The 26,138-nt window shown below is 40.0% G+C and overlaps 1 protein-coding gene across 1 annotated transcript in view; it reads right to left on the minus strand.

Moving 5' to 3' along the window:
- LRRC7 (leucine rich repeat containing 7) overlaps positions 1 to 26,138 on the minus strand; it is a 386,482-nt gene that overhangs the window by 3,565 nt on the left and 356,779 nt on the right. Inside the window, exons 23-25 of the mRNA XM_073357368.1 lie at positions 24,211 to 24,429; positions 22,211 to 22,303; positions 16,388 to 16,462 (exon numbers count right to left, since the gene is read on the minus strand). Coding sequence (XP_073213469.1) covers positions 16,388 to 16,462; positions 22,211 to 22,303; positions 24,211 to 24,429 — 387 coding nt within the window. The remainder of the gene's footprint in view (positions 1 to 16,387; positions 16,463 to 22,210; positions 22,304 to 24,210; positions 24,430 to 26,138) is intronic.

Below are 26,138 nucleotides of genomic sequence, written 5' to 3' on the forward strand. Positions count from 1 at the left end.
CTACAGTGATGACCATGCAATTAAGATTAATGCATTTTAGTGTCTATAGCCCAGATGAAATTAAAGAGATGGTAAATGACAAAGTAATTTTTTTTCTCCCCCACCCATGATGTTACTGCAGTGTTACTTTGACTGAGAACAATGAGATATGGCAACCATTTTGAAAGAGGGTAATTCTTCACTGAGGAAGAGTATTATATTACAGCTTCTACTGAATGAAGTATCAAATCAGTTATCAAAAAAATAAAATAAAATAAAAATCAGGAATAAATGATTTAATCCCAACAGGTTTTTTCCAAATGTAGCCTAGGCATTAAAGGTCAGTGAGTTTACTTCAATGGGTAGTTTACAGAGTTGTGTTATTTTGTTACCAATATCATTCAAGACCCCAAAAAATAATCTTACATCCATGAAAATGGCACTTCCATAAAGTTAGTGCAAAATGGGTGTAAAATGTTAACCAAATGTCAGACAAGAATTCTGATTTGATAGTTTTACATGCATTTTGCCTAGCAGTAACTGACTACACAAGGAAATAGGCAGTGGGAATCAGATCCAGTAACGCTATTTTATTCTAAATTCTTTGACAACTGTCAGTTCTGTTTCTAAGGGAGACCTCCTCTTTTATCTGCTACAGAGCAACCTTTGAGCTTCAGAATGCCCAATGTAAAGTCAAATGAAGGCAACTGCATAAGCAGACTAGAAATTCCTCTACACCTGAACTGCATAACAGGCTTGGAGACTCAGTGCACCACAAAAGGAAACAAAAAGCATAGAAAAATCAGCCAAGGAATTGAAGACTCATCTCCACTTATGCTCCTGCTACAGTTTTCCTTTCTTACCATCATTTCTGATTCAGATGCTTGTTGCTGCTTCAGAAGGTACAGCAAAATCCTTCAGTCTTATCTGAAGGAAGACATTTCATTCTGAGTCACATTCCTTACAGCAGTTAAGAAGGAGATATTTTTAACCTGGAGGCCATGACTGGAAGCCAAGAGACCATGAACACTCACAAGCTTCATATGTAGGACATGAAGCACTGTAGCTCTGAATGGATATTTTCAGTTGCTCCCAGTCAGGACTCCAGAGAAAATGGAAAAGACACACTTCATGTTGCTGTTGCTCTGGAGATTTTTCTGACCTAGTCATGTTGAAAATTAATAGGGAGCTATTGTACTGAGAAATTAAATACGATCCATTCCAAAGTCCCTATAGCTGAATGGCCTTGAAAAAGAAGGGACATTTCTGAGGAATTAGCAGTTCTTCACCTGCAAAGCATGTGGTTTCCTGGTATCTTTAGCCCTGGCCCAAAAATCTTTCCCTGAAACATTTGTAACGTGATTTACTCAGTGGGAACTTCTGTAGATTGGGTCTGTATATTTGCCATTATTTCCGCACCATTCCTAAAAAATTCAATGTTGAAGGGTAGGCTTTTTGAGGAGAAATGTTCCCCATTCATGGGCCATGTCACATAGCATGCATGTTATTGCAAAGACCCAAAATATTTTACATGGGGTGAGCTAAACAGCTTCCTCAATACACACACAAAAATCTCACTTTTGATACCTCAGACATTCTAAACATGCTCTACAATGGACTGTGTTATACAATATTTCTTCAGGACAGAAGATTGACTCTGAAATGGGATCAGGAAGTATCTGCCTCTTCATGTGTTCTCACTGCCATCTGCAATGAAAAGAAATAAGTTTTATAACATTTTTTCACCATTTATACCATCTTTACAGAAAAATCCTCATCAAGTCTAATTCAATGGCAGACTTACCAAGAATCCATCCCAAGTTTGTTGGCCAGAATTTAAGCAATGGCCAGGTTCTGAAATCTGAAAAAGGAAAGCATAGTGGCTGGGTTCTGGATAATTTGCCACTATGTTATCATTATTAATAACTTATTATTTACTGAGTGTCAGCAGTGCATTTGGTACAGAACAAATATTTACGATGACAGTCCTTGACCCCAGTTACTGTCTAACTCAGACTCTGATAGTACAGTTCAATCACATATAATAACCTGTATTGGCTTGTCAGAGGGTATTAAGATTCCTTGTGGTAAATAATCTCTGGTGGGGCAGTATCTAGTAGTGAGATGAAACCCAACAGAGAAAGGGAAATTACCTCAACCATCCTTCAGCTTGATGATGGAATTTTAGCTTCTTCAAGCTAAAATGGGCCACTCTATGACCCATTACTGTTTGTTGTATACCCACAGGTTAGATATACTTCCTAGTTCAGAGGAACTGGATTAGCCACATTTGTCTCAAGATGAATGCACACTACAGCACATATAATCACCTTGGAAATAGAGTGATATTGTAAGGCCCCACAGGTGAGGTGAGGTTCTGTGGTCTGCAATGTGCAGGAGGTCAGACTAGAAGATCACAATGGTCCCCTTTGACCTTAAAGTCTGAGTCTAGAACCCAGGCCTGTAGATCTACCAGGCAGCTGGCAGCTCCAGGTTGTCACCCAGCGGCAGCTGTAACTAACTTGTGCTTCACTTCCTATGATCTGCTGTGGACCCAGACCATGGGAAGTTCCGTCTCAAGGGTTTGACAGACAGAAAGCCTGTGGCTCCTTGCCCTATATAAACCCAAGAGGTATTCCAGGAAGTTTCCAGACAACAGTATAGAACTTCTGTAGCTGTCATAACTGTTCCTTGCTCTTGAAGTGCTGGCTTGACTTTGCCTTGATTTGGACTTTGCCTCCTGACTCGGACCCTGCAACCTGACTCAGACTCAGACCCTTGGTATCAACCCTGGCTGGACCTGACTACAAAATCCTCTCTTATCCCAGCCTTGGTTTTGCCCCTGCTCTGACCCTTGGCCCTGTCTACCTTTGGTGGAATCTTGACAGATATTGTACTTGATCCTGGAAGGGGCACAGCACTTGCAACCCCTGTTGATTTTGGCTGGTATTTCTAAAGGAACTAATGGGAAGTACGCACCCAAATCCCTCTGAAATTCAACAGAAGTTAGGCACCTAACTCCTTTACACTCCTTTGAAATCCCAGCCTGTGTAAATACTATATTAGCCACAGAGCAGTGACAAAGTTCACTGAGCTGAATATCCCTTTCTCCCCATGAAAACTGTGGGAGTGGAGAAGAAGGCCCACCACTGTCCCCTCTTTAGTACTACTGCAAGGTGCAGATTAAGGTCTCATCCTCTGCCATTTCCATGGCAGATGTAACTCCTGCAACCCTCACAGCCCCAGATAAACTGCACAAGGCTGCTCAGAGGGCTAGAGTGGACAGGAGCTCATTTGCATGACTTGCCCAGCCTCCTTGAACAGCTTCTACCTGTAGAGATCCCCTTTTTTCCACTCTGCTCATCACACCATCACATTAAACATCCTAAGGACTGGTGAGCCCTGTGAGCAGTGGTTTCACATATATACTCTGCCTTTAGGAGACGATATTGTGCACAACCAACTTTTTCTCCAAGGTGTCTCCATATTTTGTTTTGAGAGCTGGCAAAGTTTGGTCACTTGAGCACGAGCCTTTCTTTCCCCAATCACTGTGTATTGTGTACCCATTAAATATAGGAAACACTTCTTGGTAAGTAGCAAATAATCTTGATGGTTTGCATTCATTCAGGGCAAGGTTCTGCCACCATAGCCCTTTGGAGTTGTTCCACTGAAGTCAAAGATACTACTTGTAGAATAAGACACTACTCAATGTGTGTAAGGGGGAAGAATTGAGGCGTTATTTTTTATTTCCACTTTTTTACAGGGGAAAGTCACATTCTGCATTTTCTCACTTAAATAACATGAAAATTGGCTGCCTGCTGCTCTCTGAAAATAATACTTTTTATGTTGATGTTGCTGGACTTGAAGGACGCTAACATATGAAAGCAAAAGTTATTTGGGATAACTAGATATTTTTCTTGTCATGTTTTCTGGACTTTTACAGTATAGTCATTCTAAAATGATCTATTAAAATTCCTGCCATTTTTATAACAATATAAATGTTTCTTACCTGATAAGCAGTTAAATTATCTATGAGTTTATGAGTGACAGAAGAAAGATATGAGAATTCTGGTTGATAATGAGATATAGTTTAATGTTCCACAAAGAAGCCAAAAGGAAGCTACAGAAACAAATGAATTTTCATCCTCCAAATAATTAACACTTGGCATCAATACAGCACCTTCTACCTCAGGATCTTAAAGCACTTTACAAACATTAATGAATTAAACCTCACAATAGTTCCATGTGATATCTGTATTAATATCCCCTTTTATAAGTGGTGATATTGGCATACAGAATGTTTAAGTGACTTAGGCTATGTCTACACATCAACTGCTACAACAGAACCACAGTGATTCTCCCATCAGCATAGGTAATTCACTTCCCTGAGAGGCAGTAGCTAGGTCAACAGAAGAATTCTTCCATTGACCTACTGCTGTTTACACTGAGGGCTATGCTGATGTAAGTTTCCAGTGTAGACCAACCCCTAGGGCATGTCTACACTTACCACCAGAGCGATCGATCCAGCAGGGGTCGATTTATTGCCTGTAGTGAAGACACAATAAATAGACCGCTGAGCGCTCTCCCATCTACTCTGGTACTCCACCGGAGTGAGAAGCGTAGGCGGAGTTGACGGGGGAGCAGCAGCAGTCGACCTACCGCCATGAAAACATCGCGGTAAGAGCTCTAAATACGTCAACTTCAGCTATGCTATTTTCGTAACTGAAGCTGCATAACTTAGACCAACTTAGCTTGCCTCCCCTCCCCCTCCCAGTGTAGACCAGGCCTTACTTAGTTAAAGAAGTCTGACACAGAACTGGGAATGGAACACAGGTGTCTTGAGTCCCAGAACTCTCCATATCAAAACCATAAGAAAACTATCTGGCCTTAAAGTTTGAACAGTCATATTCAGCTATGAATTAATAACAAACCAGAGAATTCTGTTATTGTGTTTACTGTGCATATGACAAATTCTCCTTAATCTAATACATTAATTAGTACATCTTTTTTCCTCATTTGAGTGACTTCTTTATAACAATAGACAGTAAACATCTTCATGGATTAAAACAGAGCAAAACCAACCCATTAAAATCCCTGAATTAAATTTTCAATTTATTTCAGTTAAACTTTATTGATAATCTCAGAGTACAAAAACTCCAGAATAATTTCATACTGTTAATTGCATTTTAAAAAGACTATAAATCCACTAAACTTTCTGTGGTTTTAGGATAATAATGCAGCTTTTTACAAGATGTATTCAAGTCAGCAGGGCCTGATGAAATTCACCCAGAGTACTTAAGGAACTAGCAGAAGCTATGTTGGAACCATTACTGATTGTCTTCAAGAATTTATGGAAGATGGGTGAAGTGCCAGATGACTGGAGAAAGCAAACATAGTACCTATTTTGTCCTCTGACAGACTTACAGACCTACTGGATTGGGGAGAAGCAACAGACGTGATACAACTTGATTTTACTGAGGCTTCTGACACAGTCCCACATAACATCCTCATAAGCAAATGAGGGAAACGTGGCCTAGATAAAATTACTATAAGGTGGGTACACAACTTGTTGAAAAACCATACTCAGAGATCAGGTTTCAGAGTAACAGCCGTGTTAGTCTGTATTCGCAAAAAGAAAAGGAGTACTTGTGGCACCTTAGAGACTAACCAATTTATTTGAGCATGAGCTTTCGTGAGCTACAGCTCACTTCATCAGATGTATGCCGTGGAAACTGCAGCAGACTTTATATATACACAGAGAATATGAAAAAATACCTCCTCCCACCCCATTGTCCAGCTGGTAATAGCTTATCTAAAGTGATCATCAGGTGGGCCATTTCCAGCACAAATCCAGGTTTTCTCACCCTCCACCCCCCCACACAAATTCACTCTCCTGCTGGTGATAGCCCATCCAAAGTGACAACTCTTTACACAATGTGCATGATAATAAAGTTGGGCCATTTCCTGCACAAATCCAGATTCTCTCACCCCCTCACCCCCCTCCCAAAAACCACACACACAAACTCACTATCCTGCTGGTAATAGCTCATCCAAAGTGACCATTCTCCCTACAATGTGCATAATTAAGGTGGGCCATTTCCAGCACAAATCCAGGTTTTCTCACATCCCCCCCACCCCCATACACACACAAACTCACTCTCCTGCTGGTAATAGCTCATCCAAACTGACCACTCTTCAAGTTTAAATCCAAGTTAAACCAGAACATCTGGGGGGGGGGTAGGAAAAAACAAGAGGAAACAGGCTACCTTGCATAATGACTTAGCCACTCCCAGTCTCTATTTAAGCCTAAATTAATAGTATCCAATTTGCAAATGAATTCCAATTCAGCAGTTTCTCGCTGGAGTCTGGATTTGAAGTTTTTTTGTTTTAAGATAGCGACCTTCATGTCTGTGATTGCGTGACCAGAGAGATTGAAGTGTTCTCCGACTGGTTTATGAATGTTATAATTCTTGACATCTGATTTGTGTCCATTTATTCTTTTACGTAGAGACTGTCCAGTTTGACCAATGTACATGGCAGAGGGGCATTGCTGGCATATGATGGCATATATCATCATATACTCAGAGAGTAGTTATCAGTTTCTGCAATGTTTATAAATAAGGCAGAGGAGAATTAGGCCCAAGTGGACCCAAACCTAATATCCCGATTTGAACACCTCCAAATTCTGGGGAAGCCTATATCCCCACTACAATCCAAAATTTGGGCCTGGAATCTGATTGTATAATGGATTGAAACAATACCCCAGATCCAAACGCATCCACATTTTCAGATGTTTCTCAAATTTGCCACTCAGGGGATATGTTTTTTCTTTGTTTGTTTTTTAGCAACTCTGATTTCAATCAATTCCTTGGGATGGAAATGAGCGAAGAAAGCTCATTTTGTGCTATTCAAGCCAAATACTAATACTACAATAACAATTTTTTGTACCCCATGCTACCGGAGGGCCAGGGAAGAAAAAGGCCATATGTTCAGTGATAGCACACACAACTTTCTTCTCTCCTAGAAAAGCCTCCCATTTTAACTTCCATGTTATTCTCTAGTGGAACCTTTTTCCAAAATGCCTTTTGTTGGTCTCACTCTTTAAATTTGGCAGAGAGAAGTACCTGTAGCCCTAAAGTGGTCATTTTGCTACTTGCTGCTGCTTCCCACATCTCCATCTATTTCAGCTAGTAAGCAGTCTTCATTTCTGATGTTCCACACTGAGGAGAAGTTTATGTCCTAGAAGCATGTTTAAAACAATGTTAAACTGTTTTATTCAAATAGAAAGTTAAATTGGGAGGTACAGTTCCAAACTGAAGCACTGGGAGAGATGTTCAGAACAAGAAGTAATGGGTTTAAGTTGCAGCAAGGAAGATTCAGGTTAGACACTAGGAAACACTTCCTAACCGTCAGGGTAGTTAAGTACTGGAACAAATTACCTACGGAGGTTGCGGAATCTCTGTCCCTCAAGGTTTTTAAGAGCAGGTTAGGCAAACACCTGTCAGGGATGATCTAGGTAATACTTAGTCCTGCCTCAATTCAGAGGACTGGACTAGATGACCCACTGAGGTCCCTTCCAATCCTTCATTTCTATGAAAATGGGTAGAGGAAGGAGGGCTGACTCAGAAAAAGAGAGAGAAAGATTCAGTTGGTGGTGTGGGTGATGCTTGGGCCCTTCAATGTGGCTAGGAGAGTTTCCTCTTGTAATGAGTAAATGTTTGGATAGTTGGAGAAGACTAAAAGGGGCTAGTGTGGGAGGATATGGAGAGCCCTGCCTTGGGGAAGGTAAGGAGCATCAAAAAAGTGACCAAGTCTGTATTACTGCAGTGAAGTTCTCTTCAGCTCCTTGAGAGAGTATTCATGTCTGTATGTCACTCTCAACCCTTCCTTCCAGTCAGAGTACAACACTATTCTCCACTTTTATGAGTGAATGGTAGCAGATCCCAGAGTACTTGGCCTAAAGGATGTGGAAGAGTGCAGTCTCTGCACTATACTCCGCCATCTATCCTTCCACATCCTGGTAGAAGCCCCTTTGCAGATGCTTTTTGTGGTTGGGCCGCTACAGTATTGAAAGGGGCAAGCTGGCTACTTCCTACAGAATGTCCCTCCCCACACCAAATCTGTGAGCCAAACTGATTTATGTTAACTTTCAAGGGCTCCTCCCCTGTCCTGGGAACCCTCCCTCTCTCCTCCTCCAGGGAGAGATTAGGAGGGGCATTGGCCAATGAGAGATTAAATTGAATTTGGGAAATATGGGGCTGTGGGAATGGGAGGGAAGATGTCTGGTGGCAGTGCAGAGGAAAAAGAGTTCCACAACATTTTGAGGACCAAAGTTTCTTCGAGTTTTGCCTGGGGATAATGGAAGAACTATTCTCCTAATGGAAGAACACAGGAGGAGGAAACTGCGTAACTAAGAATTAGCAATTTCCTTAACCACATGGGGAAAATCCAAATAGGTAAGCACCAGGCCCTTACATTTTAATGCGTAACTTTTCTCCTACCAAGGTGCTTGCGGCACCCCACAAAAACTCCCCAACCATGAACAATAAAACATTCTTTGATCAAGAATAATACAGGGTAAGCATATCATGTGAGAAAATGAAGGAAGCATTGACCATTCCATTCTTGCTCCACATTATTTTGTTGAATGAGTTCATATTTCAGACAATAAAACTGACTTTGAGAGCACTGCCATTAATTAGGTGCAGATTTAGGGATGTATGAGTGGGCTGACTTAATCAACTTTGCATTGATTCACAATGTAGTCACTGTATTATTTTCTCCAGTGTTTTTTGTGTCAGTACAAGTTTTCTTCACTGATCCACTAAAGCCAAGACAGCTTTTAAAGGCAGCAATATTAAATCAATTTATATTTTGGAAAATTCAGAAGCCACAGCGATTATTTCTTTAAGCTATTTTGGATGATATATTATTGATGTTTAAAAAAATTAAAAGGACACTTTGCCTTACATGCAGACTAAAGCACAGTTTAATTTCTACTACCTTCAGTCCATTTTAATAAAATTACAGCAGATGGCATGGTATAAAGTGAATTTCTAACAAATTGAACTAATTTCTCTGACATTCGGATAGCTACAATCTTACTTCTGGCTCCTTACGTAAAATACTAAACTACATGAGAAAGGGTGGCAGAATCAGACCTTAAGGGGTAGAGTTCTTGTGGCTGTGTTGGTCCCAGCATATGAGAGAGAACAAGGTGAGTGGGGCAACATCTTTTTTTGCACCAGCTTTTGTTGATGAAAGGGATAAGCCTTTGAGCTTCACAGAGCTCTTCTCGGCAGACCTGACCTGAGGAAGAGCTTTGTGAAGCTCAAAAACTTGTCCTCCACCATCAGAAGTGGGTCCAATAAAAGATATTACCTCACCCACTTTGTCTCTCTCCAAAGGGCGAGTCACAAAGGGACTTAGGCCTTGCAATACTTGGTACTGTGATGCTTGGGTGGCCTGCCACTCTGTGGAATTCATAGTCCCAAGTTAGGTGCCCAGGCCTGCGGAGAGTTAGGTGCCTAAGAATGGTATTCACAAAAGCCAGCACACTGAACAGGGAGCTGCCTCACACAGCCAGTAGGAAATGCTGAGGAGACAGGTGCAGTTTAAGCTCCACTTCTCAAAGGAATTTAGCTGCCTAAATCCAGGCCAAAGGGAGATGCCTATCTCTGCTCGGGATTAAGAGCCATGAACCCTCTCCTGGAGTTCGGTGCCTAAGCCCTTTCTTGAAAAAAAAAAAAAAAAACAGTGGTGCTTGTGCTTCCTCCCCACTTTATTAGCTTTTGCCTAGTGGTTATAGCAGTCAATCAAGTCAATTCCATTCCTCCTTCTATCTGGTGTGGAGCAGGAATTTGAATCAGAAGAGTGCTCTAATCACTGAGCTATGGGATATTACAGAGTGTCTCTCTGTCTCTCCTGTTGAAATTGTTCCATTTTGTATAACCAATTAAATAGAGATCTGAACAGAGAATTGAACAGAGAATATCCTGGGTGACTGTGCTAACTACTCAGCTAAAGATTATAAAGGTACGACCATCACTTCCTCCTCTGGCCTTCGAGTACATCTACTGGATCAGGCCCTGCAGGTGACAAAGGTAGGGCAATGCCTGGTTTTACAATTCTGCCACGGCTTAGGCATGAGATAGGCACCTGGACATCAGCACTGAGTTAGCTGTGCACATGCTCAGCAGCAGATATTTAGGTGCCTATACTGGCAGAAAAATAGACTTAGAGGCCTACAGAATTAGGCAGCAGCTAAGTGGTGAATGCCAGTGGTAGCTAAATGTTGGAATTAAGCAGTTAGTGGCAGTTAGACACTTTAATCCCTTTGTGAATCTGGACCTAAGTGTATAGGAGTCCAATCCAGCAAGCCCTCTACATGCAGGACTCCGGTTTAAGCACTGAGAATTTTGTGCACAGAAGGGTTGGGTGCATATCTATCTTTATATAGATCTTGAAATGCATAACCTACAGTAAGAAACATATTTATATCTCAGATTTGACACAGCTAATTAGCTATAAGTGGCAATAGGGCTACTAAGAATGAGCATGCTCCAAGAATCCACCAACATTTCACTGTGAGGAAGCAAGCTGGTCTTGTGGTTAAGATACTGGATTGGCAATCCGGGTTCAATTCCTGTCTGTGATCACAGGCAAGTCACTTAACCAGACTTAATTCCCTATTTGTGGAAGAGGGGTGATAATACTTTGTCTGCCTTTGCCTATTAGAATCTGCGCTCTTCAAGATAAGGACGGTTTCTTACAGTTTTACTGTGTATGTAGTGCTTAGCAAAACAGGACTTCAATCTTGGGTTTGGGTTGCTCTAGACATTTCTGTAATCCAAATAATAAAGTCACCAGGTGTCACTCTGCAAAGTGCAGTTTGGGCCTTCTCTAGCTGACAGCTCTGTTCCAGATGTTGTCTAGGAATAGAACTGGTTAAAAAATTTAAAATTTTGGAATGTCAACATAAATATGGTGAAATTTTAATGAAAACAATGTTTTTGACCAGCTATAACAGTGGTTCCCAAACTTGTTCCGCCGCTTCTGCAGGGAAAGGCCCTGGCAGCCTGGGCCAGTTTGTTTACCTTCTGCGTCCACAGGTTCGACCCATCACGGCTCCCAGTGGCCATGGTTCGCTGCTCCAGGCCAATGGGAGCTGCTGGAAGCGGCGCAGGCCGAGGGACATACTGGCCGCCGCTTCCAGCAGCTCCCATTGGCCTGGAGCAGTGAACCGCGGCCACTGGGAGCTGCGATCGGCCAAACCTGCGGACACGGAAGGTAAACAAACTGGTCCCCGGCCCGTCAGGGGCTTTCCCTGCACAAGCGGCGGAACAAGTTTGGGAACCACTGAGCTATAAACAGGAAGGGGGACAAGCACCATACAGCTGACGAAGTAAAAAATGACAGGTGACTGGGGCAAGGGGATAAGGGTGATGAGCTTTTCCTATCCTTTCCCAACAACACCCTTCTATACCTGGAGAAGAAGGGAGGAGCCCTTAAAAAGATCCAAACTGGTAACTAGGGTGAGATCCGAACATAGAAGCAGATTTAATCCAATAATGCCTTTTGTTTTTAAAAAATAAAATCTTGGTTCATAGTTTGGTTTGGATCCAATTTGTCCCCACACTTGCAGGACAGCTACTCCAATATTACTAGAGGTGAATGGCCATAAAGAGAGAACTAATGCCCATGAAACATAACCTGTGGGCGCATGACTGCATGAAATCTCCCAGCTTGTTTTTTAACATGTCAACATGGACCTGGTTCTTCTGGAGCATATGCAACAAACTGACTCTGAATAGGCCAGGCTGCTGTGGTGCCAAGATCTGCTTCCTTCCGGTGCTTGTACAGCTCTGAAAGCTGTAGATATTTATGTCTGGAAAGGTCACATATCCCACACTATCACCCGGGTACTTTCAAAGTTTTCTGATCAAAATATTCCAATTGTATATTGATCTTAAAGAAAATGTCATAAAATGGTTAACGAGACAGATAAAGACATACATGTCATGGAATACTTTACTTAAAATTGTTTGTCAAGTTATTAACCATTGAGTTTATATACCCAATAATATTAAGATTATTTAGATATTCAGGTTATTATTTCCATAATTCTAAACTACATTGTAAACATTATCAGAGGCAAGACAATGAGTACTACCGCACCTTGCTGATTTACTATATGATTAAGGAATTTTTGCTGCCTTAAATTGATAACAAAGATTTTGATTTAAGATTGATAATCATTATTTCAAATCACTATCGTGGTTTTTAAAACTCAGTTTCTAAATGTACAGTTCTACTCTGAAAAGTTACTCTGAAAAAATTGGCATATGGAGTTCCATGGTTACTGTCTTACTGATTCCAAATTGAATTTGCTCTGTATAAAAGTAAATAGATTATACTTTGACAATTCCGTAAATTTACCTGGACTCTCAGGCACAAGCTGGGTTCTCTCATCCTTGCACACCATTATCAGTAATAGAGGTTCTGCAGGTCAGATCACTCACTGACTTCTGCACAACCCCATTAGCCTTATGTGGCGTTGTACAGATACAAGCGAACGTATAATTGGAAGACAGTAGGGTTGCACAAGGGTAACTGAGGACATAATTTGCCTAGTGTGTGTCTGTTACTGGTGATAATATACAAAAGTAAAACCTTTCTTGAGTGATACTTCCCAGCTTGAGTTTGGTCCTGAGAAAAAACATATTACATTTGATATGGAAACTGTGAGAAATAAACCTGGAATGTCGTGATGCCATTTTTAGAAAGTCACTCTTCAGAACAAAACAGCAATGTAAACTCCCTTGACTTAATTGTGCCTGAAAGGCACTACCCCAGTGGCGGCACCAACCAGGTAGAGGCAGGTATTATGACTGCTGCTATACCTCTTCATGAAGTTCAGTTTACATCCTCTGACACACAGCTTTGCCAGGCATTGCACAGAGGAGAGGGAGAGCTGAGCATCACTTTCTTCCCACACCTTTTAAGGGTGCACAGTTGGGGAAGCAAAGGCTGCTTGTGTGCTTCCTCTTCTCTCCACATTTCTACATACGGGTCACATGCAATTCTATTTTATTTACTGGATAAACTTTGCTAAAGTAGTTCACTAATAGGAGACAGTTGCACTTCTTTAATTGTTTTGCACTTGAAGCTGTTTTTCAGTTACCTACGGTAATTGAATGGTGTTCACAGGCAAAATTGGTTCTAGGCTACCACCATGAATCATGTTGTTAGACCTTGCAGTCTACTAGGTACAATAAATATTTTCCTCTAACCTGCTTTCCCTCTAAACAACGAAGTAATCATAATTAATTGAGTGTCACTATCCAAATGAGATCAGAATTATAAAAAGTATAATAAATTAGGTTGGTAGGTAAACCATCTGCATTGTTTTTCAGTTACAGTGCATTCACTCTTGCGGTATGGACAGCATTAAAGAGAGAGAATGCAGTTCCAAAAGTTGCAGGTAAATGTATTATTATTACTTGTCACCTATTTGGAATAAATATGTTTTGTCTTTCCTGTATTTAATTATACCATGAAGACTCCTGCCTGTTGATGTATAAGTGAAGGAGTACAGACCAGAAAAATTCTGAATAATTTAAATGGAAAGCAGGCATCCCATGCAATTACGTATTGCTGCTATTATACCTCCAGCATTCCTTTGCATCTCTTGAAATCAGTTGCTTTGATTCTAAAAAGCACTGAGTCAACCCAGTGACAAAGGTATTTCCAGAAATTATCTCTCAATGGGTCGGTCAAATTACTGCACTTCTGCAATTATCAGGCTATAATGTAGGAAGTACAGAACAATTTATTAGAGCAGTGACACATGCTAATGTCACTGTTAATGGTAGATAACTCAATGCCATTAACATGTTGTACTGTGAGTGCTTGTCCACAAGTGTCCCTGTTGTATGACATCATGAAAAATCATTTGAGATAACATGACAATTATGAAATTAAACTAGGTGTGAACTGTATACCCTAGATAAAAATGATATAATGTACAGAATAGTAGAATCCATCATCCACAGTTGCATAAAACAGTACAAACTACAAAGGATTCTATCAGGAATACTCCCACAGTTTCTGCACATTAGACAACATTCTAATGCAACTTTAGACAACATTCTTACCTCACTAATTTTTGTACTATTCTTTGATTGCTTTACTTTATTTAACCTAACTTCAATGTTCTGCTTTATAATTCTAGCTGTTGCTTATTTAAAACACTTATTTTAGATTTGTTGGCTGATTTCTTTAATTCATTTCTCTCTGGGAACAAGTAATTGTATAATATAACATTAATAAATTAGTTCATATAGATGTATGTTAACTGCAAACAAATTAGCAACAATGAAGGCCTGATTCAAAGCTTGTTGAAGTCAATGAGATTCTTTCTAGTGCAAGGGAGAACAGAGGCACAGGTATGATACAGTAGTGTAATTGCAGATTGCCCCATTATAGAAGTTTGCAAAATGCAATGAGCCTCAACCCCAGGATAAGTTCAAGAGGTTTCAAAGTCCGCTATGAACCTTTTGCACAGCTATAATCACTCTTCCCTCACGCACATACTCACTCTGACTGAAAATACCATTTACAGTGACAATACATTTTCCAGGTAAAAATAATGGTTTCCAGGATTCTGTAGAAAAGCATCTTTTTTGGAAAAAATATAGTTATTTGCCATTACTTCTGAGTGGGAAATCTTGATCTTCCACCAGTGGAGAATTTCTAAAATGCCATCAGGGCAGCTTTCCTTGCCTTTGCCTGGATTACACCAGGGGACTTAATTTAAATAGTCCATACTAAAATGTAGAGCTTTCATTTGAAATCAATTGACAAAAAAGGCCCCAGGTTTCTTCTGAGGCCATTCACATGTTTTTGTTCTCCAGCACAAGGGATGTCAGTTCTTCTGGTAAGAGTATTTCAAAGATATTCCCACAGTGAAGCAGAGGCAACGTACTGCAGTCACATTTCTTTGTGAAAATGTGACTGCAGAGAAATTTGGTCTTATACTGGAAGAAAATGTGAAAATCATAAACATGACTCGAGTTGTCAGCCACTTAATAAAATGTTCAAATTCTTGCTTTCATTCACATACAAGAAACAAAGGAATAACACTGAAATAGCATGATGTTATTCATTTATACAACAGCACAATTGTTGAGGTAAAAAATATTGCATACACTATGTTTACTTCTTTTAGTCACTATTAATTTTAGGAAGTTATAGGTAAAACTGCTTTTTATTATCTCAGAGTAGCTCTATTGTTTGCTTTGCATTTAAAGACAATAAATGGGACTGTTCTATCTGTTACCACTTGAAGTATGGGTTTATATATAGTTTGGTCCTTTACAGATCCTTACCCACATCATCCAGATAGCTTGAGATCATATTCCTGCTAATAGATCCATGATTTCAACTCTGCAGGGCAGGTGAAAGGGCATTACCAGTGAAGATGCCTTTCCTCTGGAGTGTATTATCCTGTTAGTTTAACAGAGCTGGAATCTGTTGATCTTGATGCCAAGCACATTTATTTTTTCCAGGGTTTTACCTGTGTGTGAGAACTGTGTGGAGGACCATTCTTTATTTTTGGTCAATCTGTTCTCCGGAACTGATTATTGCTCTATGTGCATTGCATGTAGACAGAGGTAACGAGACAGGCACCTCACTGTACATAAAGAAGAGCCAAATGCTCCCCTCTCTGAAAAGTACATGGGAGGGCAAAAACAATAGGGGAAAAACCGTTTACTAGGTTTATCTTGATGCCACAGGCTCATTTCAAAAAGGAGCAGACTGTGGTCTATGGGAGGGAGAAAGGTCACAGTTTCTAGATCCTGTGTATCCAAAGCATAAGCCTATGGAGCCTGAGCCAACCATGGCAACAGACTTTCTCTCTGAACCATTCTCTGCAGGGTCTAGAAGCCTCCTCTATGTTGCCATTAGCTCTTTCCTCCTGTGCCTGAGCACTGTATCCTGTGAGGGAGCAGAAGCCACAGAGAAGAATGAATGCTGCTTGGACCTCATGCCCCACTACTGTGTAACACCACTCTCTGATCTCAGAGATTTCTCCAGGAGGGGTTTCTTCTGCTCTCAGGAAGGTGGTGCATGACACTGAGACAAGTTGTCTCCTTTCTTCATGTTTCCCATCCCTTCCACACTGGTTTGTTCCCATTCCCTCTGAGAAAGGGAAGAGAAATATCTAGCCCTAAATAAAGTACTATGAATTAATTATAAAATAAATTAATAAAATAAATTAGCTAACAAAAAGTGGGAATGTATAAACTAATTGGCAGTGAGGAAAAACTTATTTGTATATTGTGCAAATTTGATCTAGAACTAAATTAAAATTACAAACTAAACAAAAAACATAGTTCCCTCTTACCTTAAGGATCTTATCACCAGGCTGGAGCAGGCTGGATGCTGGTCCATCAGGCTGAACCCTAGTAACAAAGATACCCTATAAGTCAGAAGTAACAGAGGTTAGGATTCTATTACCAAGCACTAGCTAAAGGTTCTTTTGATATTTTGTATTAAAAATGGAGAAACTTCAGCAATGACCCCATTTCTATGTAGCTCAGTTTCTAAAAGGTCCCATTCACTGAGATTTAAAAAGACCTGATATTGTGCAACAATAGAAAAACTTTTGCCAGTCACCATGCAATAATAATTTAGAAATATACATACATGAACCAGTTACTAAGAGTGATTTGTCCAGCTCCAGAAGCATGGTGTTGAACTATATATGCACCATAGGACATTTTTATTTTAAATCATTTGGAATCCTTCCAGTACTCAGCTTTTCTGAATATACCCTGTAGATTTGACCCCAATTATCACATGCACCTTTCAAAGATGTGTTAGAACTGTTTCTCTCATTGATAATTTTACCTATTACAAGTTTAAAAGCTTTATACAGATTTGTATGAACAGAAGTAGACCAGTAATTATAGACTTTTACTTCAGTGAAATACTGTTTTATCAAGCAAGTACCTGGCTACATACATTACAGAAGCTTTCATAAAGAACTTTAAAGGATTGATGCTTACTAAACATCCTGTAAGAGACCAATATAATCATTTCCTGAAATCTGTCCAACTGCCTGTTTGCTGATCTGAAGGCTTTAAATAATCCTGTTAATGCTTTAAAGCTAAAACTTTATAAGTAGCTAAGCAGCAGTCCCAAGTTACAGCACTTCTGTATTGTGCTCTCGTGGTGTTTCTCTGCTGATATCAATTTAATTAGTTAGGGCAGGGATTGGCAACCTTTGGCATGCGGCCCATGTGGGAAAGCCACTGGCAGGCTTTTGTTTGTTTACCTGCAGTGTCTGCAGGTTCAGCCAGCACATCCCTCGGCCCACACCGCTTCCCACAGCCCCCATTGGCTTGACACATGGACACAGAGGCAAAATGAGGACATACATACATGGAATTAAGCAGCAGGCCTAAACTTTTATTAAACTTTAACAAGAGAAGGGGCACTATCCACCCATTACTTCTGACTTATAGGGTAACTCCTATATCAGGCATTTAATTGGTTCAAGTGTGGGGGTTACAGGGTCTCTTTAACATATAATATGGGGTAGGACTCAGCTCTCTCTGAGTCAGAGCACCCTCACCCTATGATGGGGCAGAGGGTGAGCCACAATCCGAGGGACACAATGTCTGACCTCGGCCCGTGAAAGCCACAAGGTCTGACCCTATCACATGAGCCCAAGGCCCATCATCAAAATCCCAGATCTTTTACTTCTGGGAACCATTCATTTTATTCACTTAATCACACTGGAAACCGGCTGCAAGTTGTGACAAATAAACAACTCCATCCCAGTACCACAGTTAGTTACTTAACCCACTGTGGTTTTAAGGTGCTGTGAGAAAGGCAAAAACCTCTCCAGATCTCTGCCAATTGGCGCATGGGAGAAAGAATTCCTGACCTCCTAAACAGATGATTGACTAGACCAGCAGCATCTGTCAGGCCAGGTTCCCATTCCTAGTTCAGGTGGGTAGGGTGGGATATTGGACTGGAGCTGAAAGAGACTACCCACGCCTCATGCGATGGGTTAAATTCTGGGAACTGGGTATGCTGGCCATTCAGCACCCCTTGCCTCCAGCTGATCAATGGGTGCCAGAGACTCCTGGAAGAGGAGCTACCTATTGTCCCTTCGTGAGTGTCCCTTCCTTACTGCTGAGCCTGTCCCGCTTTCACAACTGGACATCAAGTTCTCCCATATGTTAATGTGAGTGGATTATGTTCTCAGTTACTTCTCTGTTCCTTTGGCTCCCCCTTTGAATAATTTCGTTTGCACTCCTTTATCTGTCACACCATTTCTCTGCTCTTACCTAAATCTTTTTACTATGTTTAACTGGCACCTTTGGTTCTTCTCTCTGTTATATAGGTCATGCTTGGAAATAAGGATTGGTTAAATAAACTTCCTCTTGATTTAGTTTGGAATCTGACCTTTGATTAACACACAGGAGGGGGAGGGCAAGGAGGCCAGACCATTTCAAAAACACTGTCCAGAAGATACTGCACATAGGAAAAGGGTTGAGGACTCCATCAAAATAACTGCAAGGTGATTAGGAAACTGAGACAAGGAGAGGTCACTCAGAGTTGCTGTTGGCTAAGGTTATTATGGACTGAGCAGGCAAGATGATCTAGGCAATTCTGAGACACTTTTACTCCATCAGCACATCTTATTTTAACTATTATTATGAGGATGAATATTCTTTAGCATGGTGTACTATAAGTTTGCTGATTTGACGTGGTATACAGTAAAATACTGTACATGAAGTATTTATATCTAAATTATTGGAATTGTACGATGAGAGAGAAGTTGAGCCCCACTATAACCTTTAAATTATTATAAATAAGCAAATAATGATTGAAGCATTAAAAACACTTAGAAGATCTCAAGTAAAAACATGTAAGGATTTAAGAGCAATGATTTGAAATAACCTGAAATAATTAATTACTTTGATAAAAAGAAATAACAATGTAGAAATGCAACCCCAGACAGTCTAACTCACTTTCTCTCAAAAGACAATTCTCTGGTCCAATTTAAACTTTTCTTGATCAATTGTTAATCATATTAAAAATATGGTTATAATTTTGCTATATACAGTTGTTACAGAATCAGATTTATTACTTATGTAGATACATTCATGAGGGAACATGGTTCCTTTTTTAAAAGAAAAGTGTGAAGAATTTCAATTGTCAAAACAACTGATACAGAATTTAATTATAATATCATAAGCCAAATTAGGAACCATGACATGAAGTCACATTTACATTTGTTATAAAGCACATTGGAAAGACCATATTAAGCAGCATTTCAACCAATACCAATACAGTTTTAAGTACTACAGGTTCAAATGTCTATTGGTTATACAGAATAAAATGATCTACTCCCTGTAGACCAAATTCACTAACTGACAACATAAAAAATCGTTAGAACCTGTCCATATTACATGGGTACCTTCAAAGGCATTTGACATTTTCTGTAAATATTAATTTTCCTTTCAATTTTAATCGATGCTGATGGGAAATTTTAAAAAAAATGGGGTCTAAGGCTACATATGAGGATTTGTTTAAAAAAATACACCAATCTTATGATTTGATGAGCATTCTCAGCTCACGCTGAAATTAGTGGGCATAGACGGGTGCAGAGATGAGGTGCTGGCCACCCAGTAGGATTGGGTCTAATCTTAACACAGATAACACCATGTTTAAAATATACAAACCTATAGTCCTTTATATGTAACAAGCTCCACTTAGTTTTAGTACACATCACAGATTAATTCAGAGGCCTCAGAGTCCACTTTCTAATCTCTAGACCATTTGAATTTGATAACCCTTGATTGTCACATTTTTATTTGTCCCCATTTTGCTGACTAAAGAAATACATCATTCTCCTAGGCTATTTAGTGTAAACATGCAATGGATCCAGATGTTTATTACCAAAAACTTCACAATCCTGATTACTAAAAGGCATGCTCATTTATAGGGAAGTTTGTGCAGAGTCTTCTATAGACCTTTCCACCACTATTAATCTGCAGAGTACAGATAGAATCTGTTGTGTTTGGCAGAGTAGGCAAAAGTCTAGGCAATTGAAGCTAGTTTATGATACTACTACTGTTTAAAATACCAGTGAATTTATCCTCCTAATTAGCGGACCAATCCAACTCCCACTGAAATCAACAGGAATCTTTTCAACTACTTCAGAAGGAGTTGGATCAGGTCCTAGGTTTGTTCTGGAAAAAATATACCCTTACAACTAGGGTGACCAGGTGTTGCTGTTGCCCAGCCCTCTTCTCCTCCAGAAAGAGTTGGAGGTATGTGTGTCCCCATCTCTGAGTGCTGGGAATGTGGCTACACCCCCACCCCCCTCACTGCATCCCTCTCCGTCCCACCCCCCTCCCACACTCCAATGCCCCTGTCATTGCATCCCTCCCCTCCCTGTCCGACCCCCCATCCCCCATCCCCCTCACTGCATCCCTCCCCGTCCCATCCTGCCCCCCACACCATCCATCCCAGCCCTGTATCCTCTACAGTGCTCTCCTACCCATCTTCTCCACCTCCCAGACCACCACCCCCATGTCCCTCACCCCCTCACACCCTTGCATCCCATTCACCTCCATACACTGCTGCACTCCCATTATGTCACTATACACCCTGTGCTCCCTACACCCCCTGTAGCCTTCTGCCTCCCCCTGCATCCCCATTGGCCCCCACAGACCCCCGACCCCCCCATTCTCCTTCTCACCTCCACGCTGCTCTCGTCCTTGGCCTCTTTCCCTCTCCATCCCCTCTCCTTCTCCCCCATCTTCATCTTTTCCCCTCCAGGCAGCACCCAGAAAAGTGTATGAAAAAGTGTCTCTGTGTCGGCAAGTGTGTGCATGCATGCATTGTATGTGTGTAAGAGACTGTGTGTCTTTGTGTAGGGAAGTGTGTGTATTGCCGCATGTGTGTATACCTGTGTGAATAAAATTTGCAGCCTAACTCTCTGACTTTGATTCCTTTTTCTGGCTTGTGCACAAAAAATTGATGACATAAAATATGTCTGTGTATTCATTTCATAACAAGTGTTTAAAACAGAAGGGAACTCTAAAAGAAATGTATTATTTCTTAAAAAGTGAATGTTGTTGACTAGTAATTGCAGAAGAGCCAATGTATCATACATTTGTCCCCACCTTTGTCTAACTACATTATAAACTCTTTGTTGCAGACTCTCTCTTTTTATGTGTATGTCCAGCACCTACCAATGTGGAGTCCTGATCTTAGTTGGGGTCTCTAGGCACTAAACAACAATTGTAATAATAAATAATGTAGAAGTATATGTGTTAGTGCATGCTAGATGTGTACACATGAATACATGTGTGTATCTGCATGTAGGTGTGGGAGTCAGTTTCTACATATTTATTTATAGAGGTATCTGGACAGGTGTGCATTTCTGTGGTTGTGCTCTATGGATTTGTATTTGGGCTTCAGGACTGGGCCTTTAATGGACCCATTGCAGCTTTGATAATGTGTGGTCCTAATTCCACAAATAAATTTACAATAACTTTAGTGAACAAAAAACTGGAGCTGGTTATGAAAAATGGGAAGAGGGAAAGGAAAGAATCATGAAAACCTTTGTGAAATTTCATTTTTTTAAAAATTACCCTTTTTGACTATTTTGCTGCCAGCTCTAGCATCCTGTAACAAATAAAACCTGAACTTAGCATAATACATCTGTCAAAACAATAAATATGCCTGTTTGGGCCTTGCAGTGAAAATGAGTACATGACCAAGGGTGGGAAGAGCAAGCGATGAAGGGAGGGGGGATGGAGGGAACAGGGGCCGGGCCTTGGGCAGGGGCAGGGCCTCAGGGAAGGGGCATGGCAGTGGCAGGGCAGCAGGTGGGGCAAGGGTGTTCAGTTTACTGGCATTAGGAAATTGGCAACCCTACTTACAACAAGTCAAGAAAGTTGGTACTTGGGAAAAGGCAAACCGCATGAAAAGATTAACTAGTGCAATACAGGGAATAGCCTGTTTTGATTAAATCTTTATTTATCAACCAGAAGGAAAATACCCATTTTTGTTTAAAAAAGTCACATCCTGGACCAATTTCTGTATGTTCACAACTTCTATTGAATTTCACATGCTTGTATCTGAGGACATTGTTTGGCTCTCTGTAATAAAGACCATTAGTAAGAAATTCACATCTTACCTTATCAGAAGGTTTGAATGGATTTCCTTGTCCACTTATTCCACCACTGATACTAAATCCAAGTCCAGGATTCTTTTCTATTCTCACACAAAACTATGTTAAAAAGATATGGAAAGATAATCGAAGCTAATCTTTAAAGCTAATCTTCTAAACAATTGTGTCTCTGCCTGACACATTTTGGTTTATGGTTAACTATTGGAGTTGACCATTCTGAATTATATTGTACAGAGTATTAAAAAACATTAATAATGTTGTTTTGAAGTACACAAATGTGATATTTCATCATTTTTAATATGCCCTCGCACTTCTGAGGATCATGCAAACAATAACTGTGCCTGACAGGTACTGTTTCTTCTTTATTCGTCTGACTGAAGAACACCTTACAAAGTAACTGTTAATCTAACTAACTCAAAAGAAAATAGCCACAAAGGGCAAAATTAAAAGAAACTAATGAGGAAAGTTATTACACACAGTGTCCTCATTTCAGATCACTGCACTTTTGGTGGTTTAAAAGAATCTGAAGGCTAGCTAAGGCCTCTCCCCATTTTATATCCTCAGAATCCTCTATGAGGGAGGGATTAGGTGAGTGACGTCCACAGACACTGTTCACTAGAAAAATTCCGCAAATCAATGCCAGAGGCACCAGATACCACCAGTGGTAATATGCAGAAGCCACTTGAAAAACTGTGGTTTCTCATTTCTCTGAGTATTACTCCTTAAAAGCTCTTTTTCTTCAATGTTTTGTTTATTTAATGTTCAGACATCTAAAATACACACTCTTCCTCATACCTAAGAGCCTATACACTGTTCAATAAAACACATCTAAATGCACATGAATCCTCCTTTCTTCAGTGGTAGAAAATAGGATCATCCTCCACAACCAATCAATTCCCCCATCATCCCTTGGTACTCTGCCTCTCAAATCAATGCCAGAAAGAAGAGATTGGCTGCACTGTGTCCTTAAGGCCAAAAAACTCTGGATCAGTTGGACCATCTCAGAAAGTGTCAATTCTTAGATTAACAATGATACTATTAAAATAACTGCAATAATAGGCCTGTTATAGCTCCCATTAAAGCAGCTGGAAAAATATCAATATGAATTTGCATTGTGTCGGACTTTAGGTTTTCAGTTAATGTTAAGTAAAAACATCACATTTAAATTTAAGCAGTACTTTCAGGAATAAAACTTTAAAAACACATTTATGTATAAATCTGTCAGCTGTCCACAACATGGGTACATTTATGACATACTTGTTACTGAAGCACCCATTTTAATTAGTGAATCAGGGGAAAATGTCAGTAACCTTCCTGATAAAAAGTGGATCATATTTGTCATTAAATGCATCACTTATTTGTTTGTAAGTAGGCTTTTTAGGTTTCCAAATATTATAAGTATTCAAGTACCCAGTTAGAAAGTGGACAGGAATGGGAGTGGGTATACATTTTCCAAGTGAAACAAATTGCTACAGGCACAAATAAAAAGACTGGAGCTGATTAAGGCCCCTGAGACATTTCAATGAATGCTTTTAGAGAAATGGCATGATCAATAGTACAATTTATGTCCATTCAATTTGCTAGTACTGTGTTAAGTGCAACCGCAGTGGAATAATGCAACCATAAAACAAAACCAAAATGCTTTGAAAAAAATCATGATTCTGTTGCAGACAGAAAGTTATCTTTAAAATCTATCCACAGGAACTCAACTATAAGTAGGCTCAAAGTTCTGCTCCTTCCGTAAAATATCAGACTAATCACTCACATTGCTCAATGTTGTGTATATGGTAATTGCCCTTCATAATCAACAAGCCTAAGCATGTACATACAATCATAAAACACGAATCAAAATCCTTGCAAGTTGATAATCCTTACATAGACCAAGAATCACAACTTCCTGTTAATGTAGCCCCTCACTTTCCTAACAATTTAGCTGCTACCTGACAGGAACCCCCCCCCCCCAATGTTGCTTCATCAGCATGTTATTTATATACACATTTTCTCACCTGCTCTTGATAACCATCCATACTCCTCTGCCCTTTGGTTTGAATTAAGCACCTCCCGGCCTGAGGTGCCCGAGAGCTCTGCGAAGAAGGGATCTGAATTGGCAGTGGTGATTGAAACTGCTGAATGGTAACTTTATTCATGTTTCCTTCATATTGCTGCTCTCGACTCCGATGTTGTAGGCTTTGAGATCCCATCAAAGTCTGGATATGGCTACCTGCCTGTGGGTAACGTAACCCGTTAGGCCAGAAATTCAGGAAGCTGAAAAGAAGCAATTATTACAACTTACACAGTCAAGTAAAAGCAAACCTCTTAAATAAATATCAGAGGTTTGCCTTTTGACCACAGTTGGAAACAACCGTGATTAAAACCAGCAAGGATTTATCCATTGCATTTAGTGAATCTAGGAGCCATAACTGAGATCAAATGTACAGAGTCTGATACATAAAAGGAAAATATTTTATGCCTTATTTCATGTTATATGTTTCTGGTCCGAAAATCTCATGAAATGAAAATATATAACGATGAAATAAATAAGATGATTTTGCAGCACATTCTAAAAAATGTTAAATATTGGGTAGCATTGAATTTGAGGATAGTTTGGAATAGAGCTTATTCTCTATTTATCACAAATATTGGCCTAAATTGTACACTGTTTCAGGATTATCTATTAAAAATCACATTTTATAATATAGTTTAAATTCAGTGGTTGTTTATAATCATGTCACAGGCTAGCAGAAGCCAAGTGGATACTATTCAGTGTCAATGCATTGTCCCAATAAAGAATGTGTTTTTTACATGACCTTATGTTTACCAATGTCACTAATCGGATTATCAACTTTTTGAAAAGAGCTAGTAGTTAGTAATTTGAAAAGATTCATACTTTTCAAAATTATGGAAAATATTGAACTTGTGTTATTTTGTTCACTGTCTTTTGATATTTATCAGAGAAAGGCCACTGATAATAGTCTTCAATCCCTGCTTATCTGTCACATTTTCAATTTTATTGCTCTAACATGTGGGGTTTGGTTTGTATGTTACTCTATTCTTGACATGGTAAAGTTGCACACTTGCTTACTTTTCAACATACAGTCTGTTTATACACATACATTACATACACATTTGAGTCAAATAATTTAAAAATAAATTAATTGAAAACAATTTATACTGTTTATGATGACAGGATTGAACTGTTGATGCTTATTAATAATTGGCATGCAACTTAGCCATAAAGGAATGAGTAAAATGAATGCTCCAAGGAATGCTCATATCTTACTACCTCCATGAAACGTCACAATCCTATGTTACTGGCCATCTTTAGAGTATGTAAACTCAGCAATTTATGACAGGCATGTTAGAGACCCTGAGAGAACTTCAGTGCCTTGCCCAAGATCACAGAGGCAGAACATGGCCAGAAGGAGAAATCTGATATAGTGACTCAAAACAATATGCCTTAATGATAACTGGCCAGATCCTTAGCTGTTTAATGAAGCTATGCCAATTTATACAAGCTGAGGATCTGGCCAGAATATATCCGTAGTTTCACATTGACTCTGTACTTGGATTTTCATAGAATCATAGAATATCAGGGTTGGAAGGGACCTCAGGAGGTCATCTAGTCTAACCCCCTGCTCAAAGCAGGACCAATCCACAAGTAAATCATCCCAGCCAGGGCTTTGTCAAGCCTGACCTTAAAAACCTCTAAGGAAGGAGATTCTACCACCTCCCTAGGTAACGCATTCCAGTGTTTCACCACCCTCAAGGTGAAAATTTTTTTCCTAATATCCAGCCTAAACCTCCCCAACTGCAACTTGAGACCATTACTCCTTGTTCTGTCATCAGCTACCACTGAGAACAGTCTAGAGCCATCCTCTTTGGAACCCCCTTTCAGGTAGTTGAAAGCAGCTATCAAATCCCCCCTCATTCTTCT

Source organism: Lepidochelys kempii, chromosome 8 (genome assembly GCF_965140265.1).
Source record: "Lepidochelys kempii isolate rLepKem1 chromosome 8, rLepKem1.hap2, whole genome shotgun sequence".
Taxonomy (NCBI): domain Eukaryota; kingdom Metazoa; phylum Chordata; order Testudines; family Cheloniidae; genus Lepidochelys; species Lepidochelys kempii.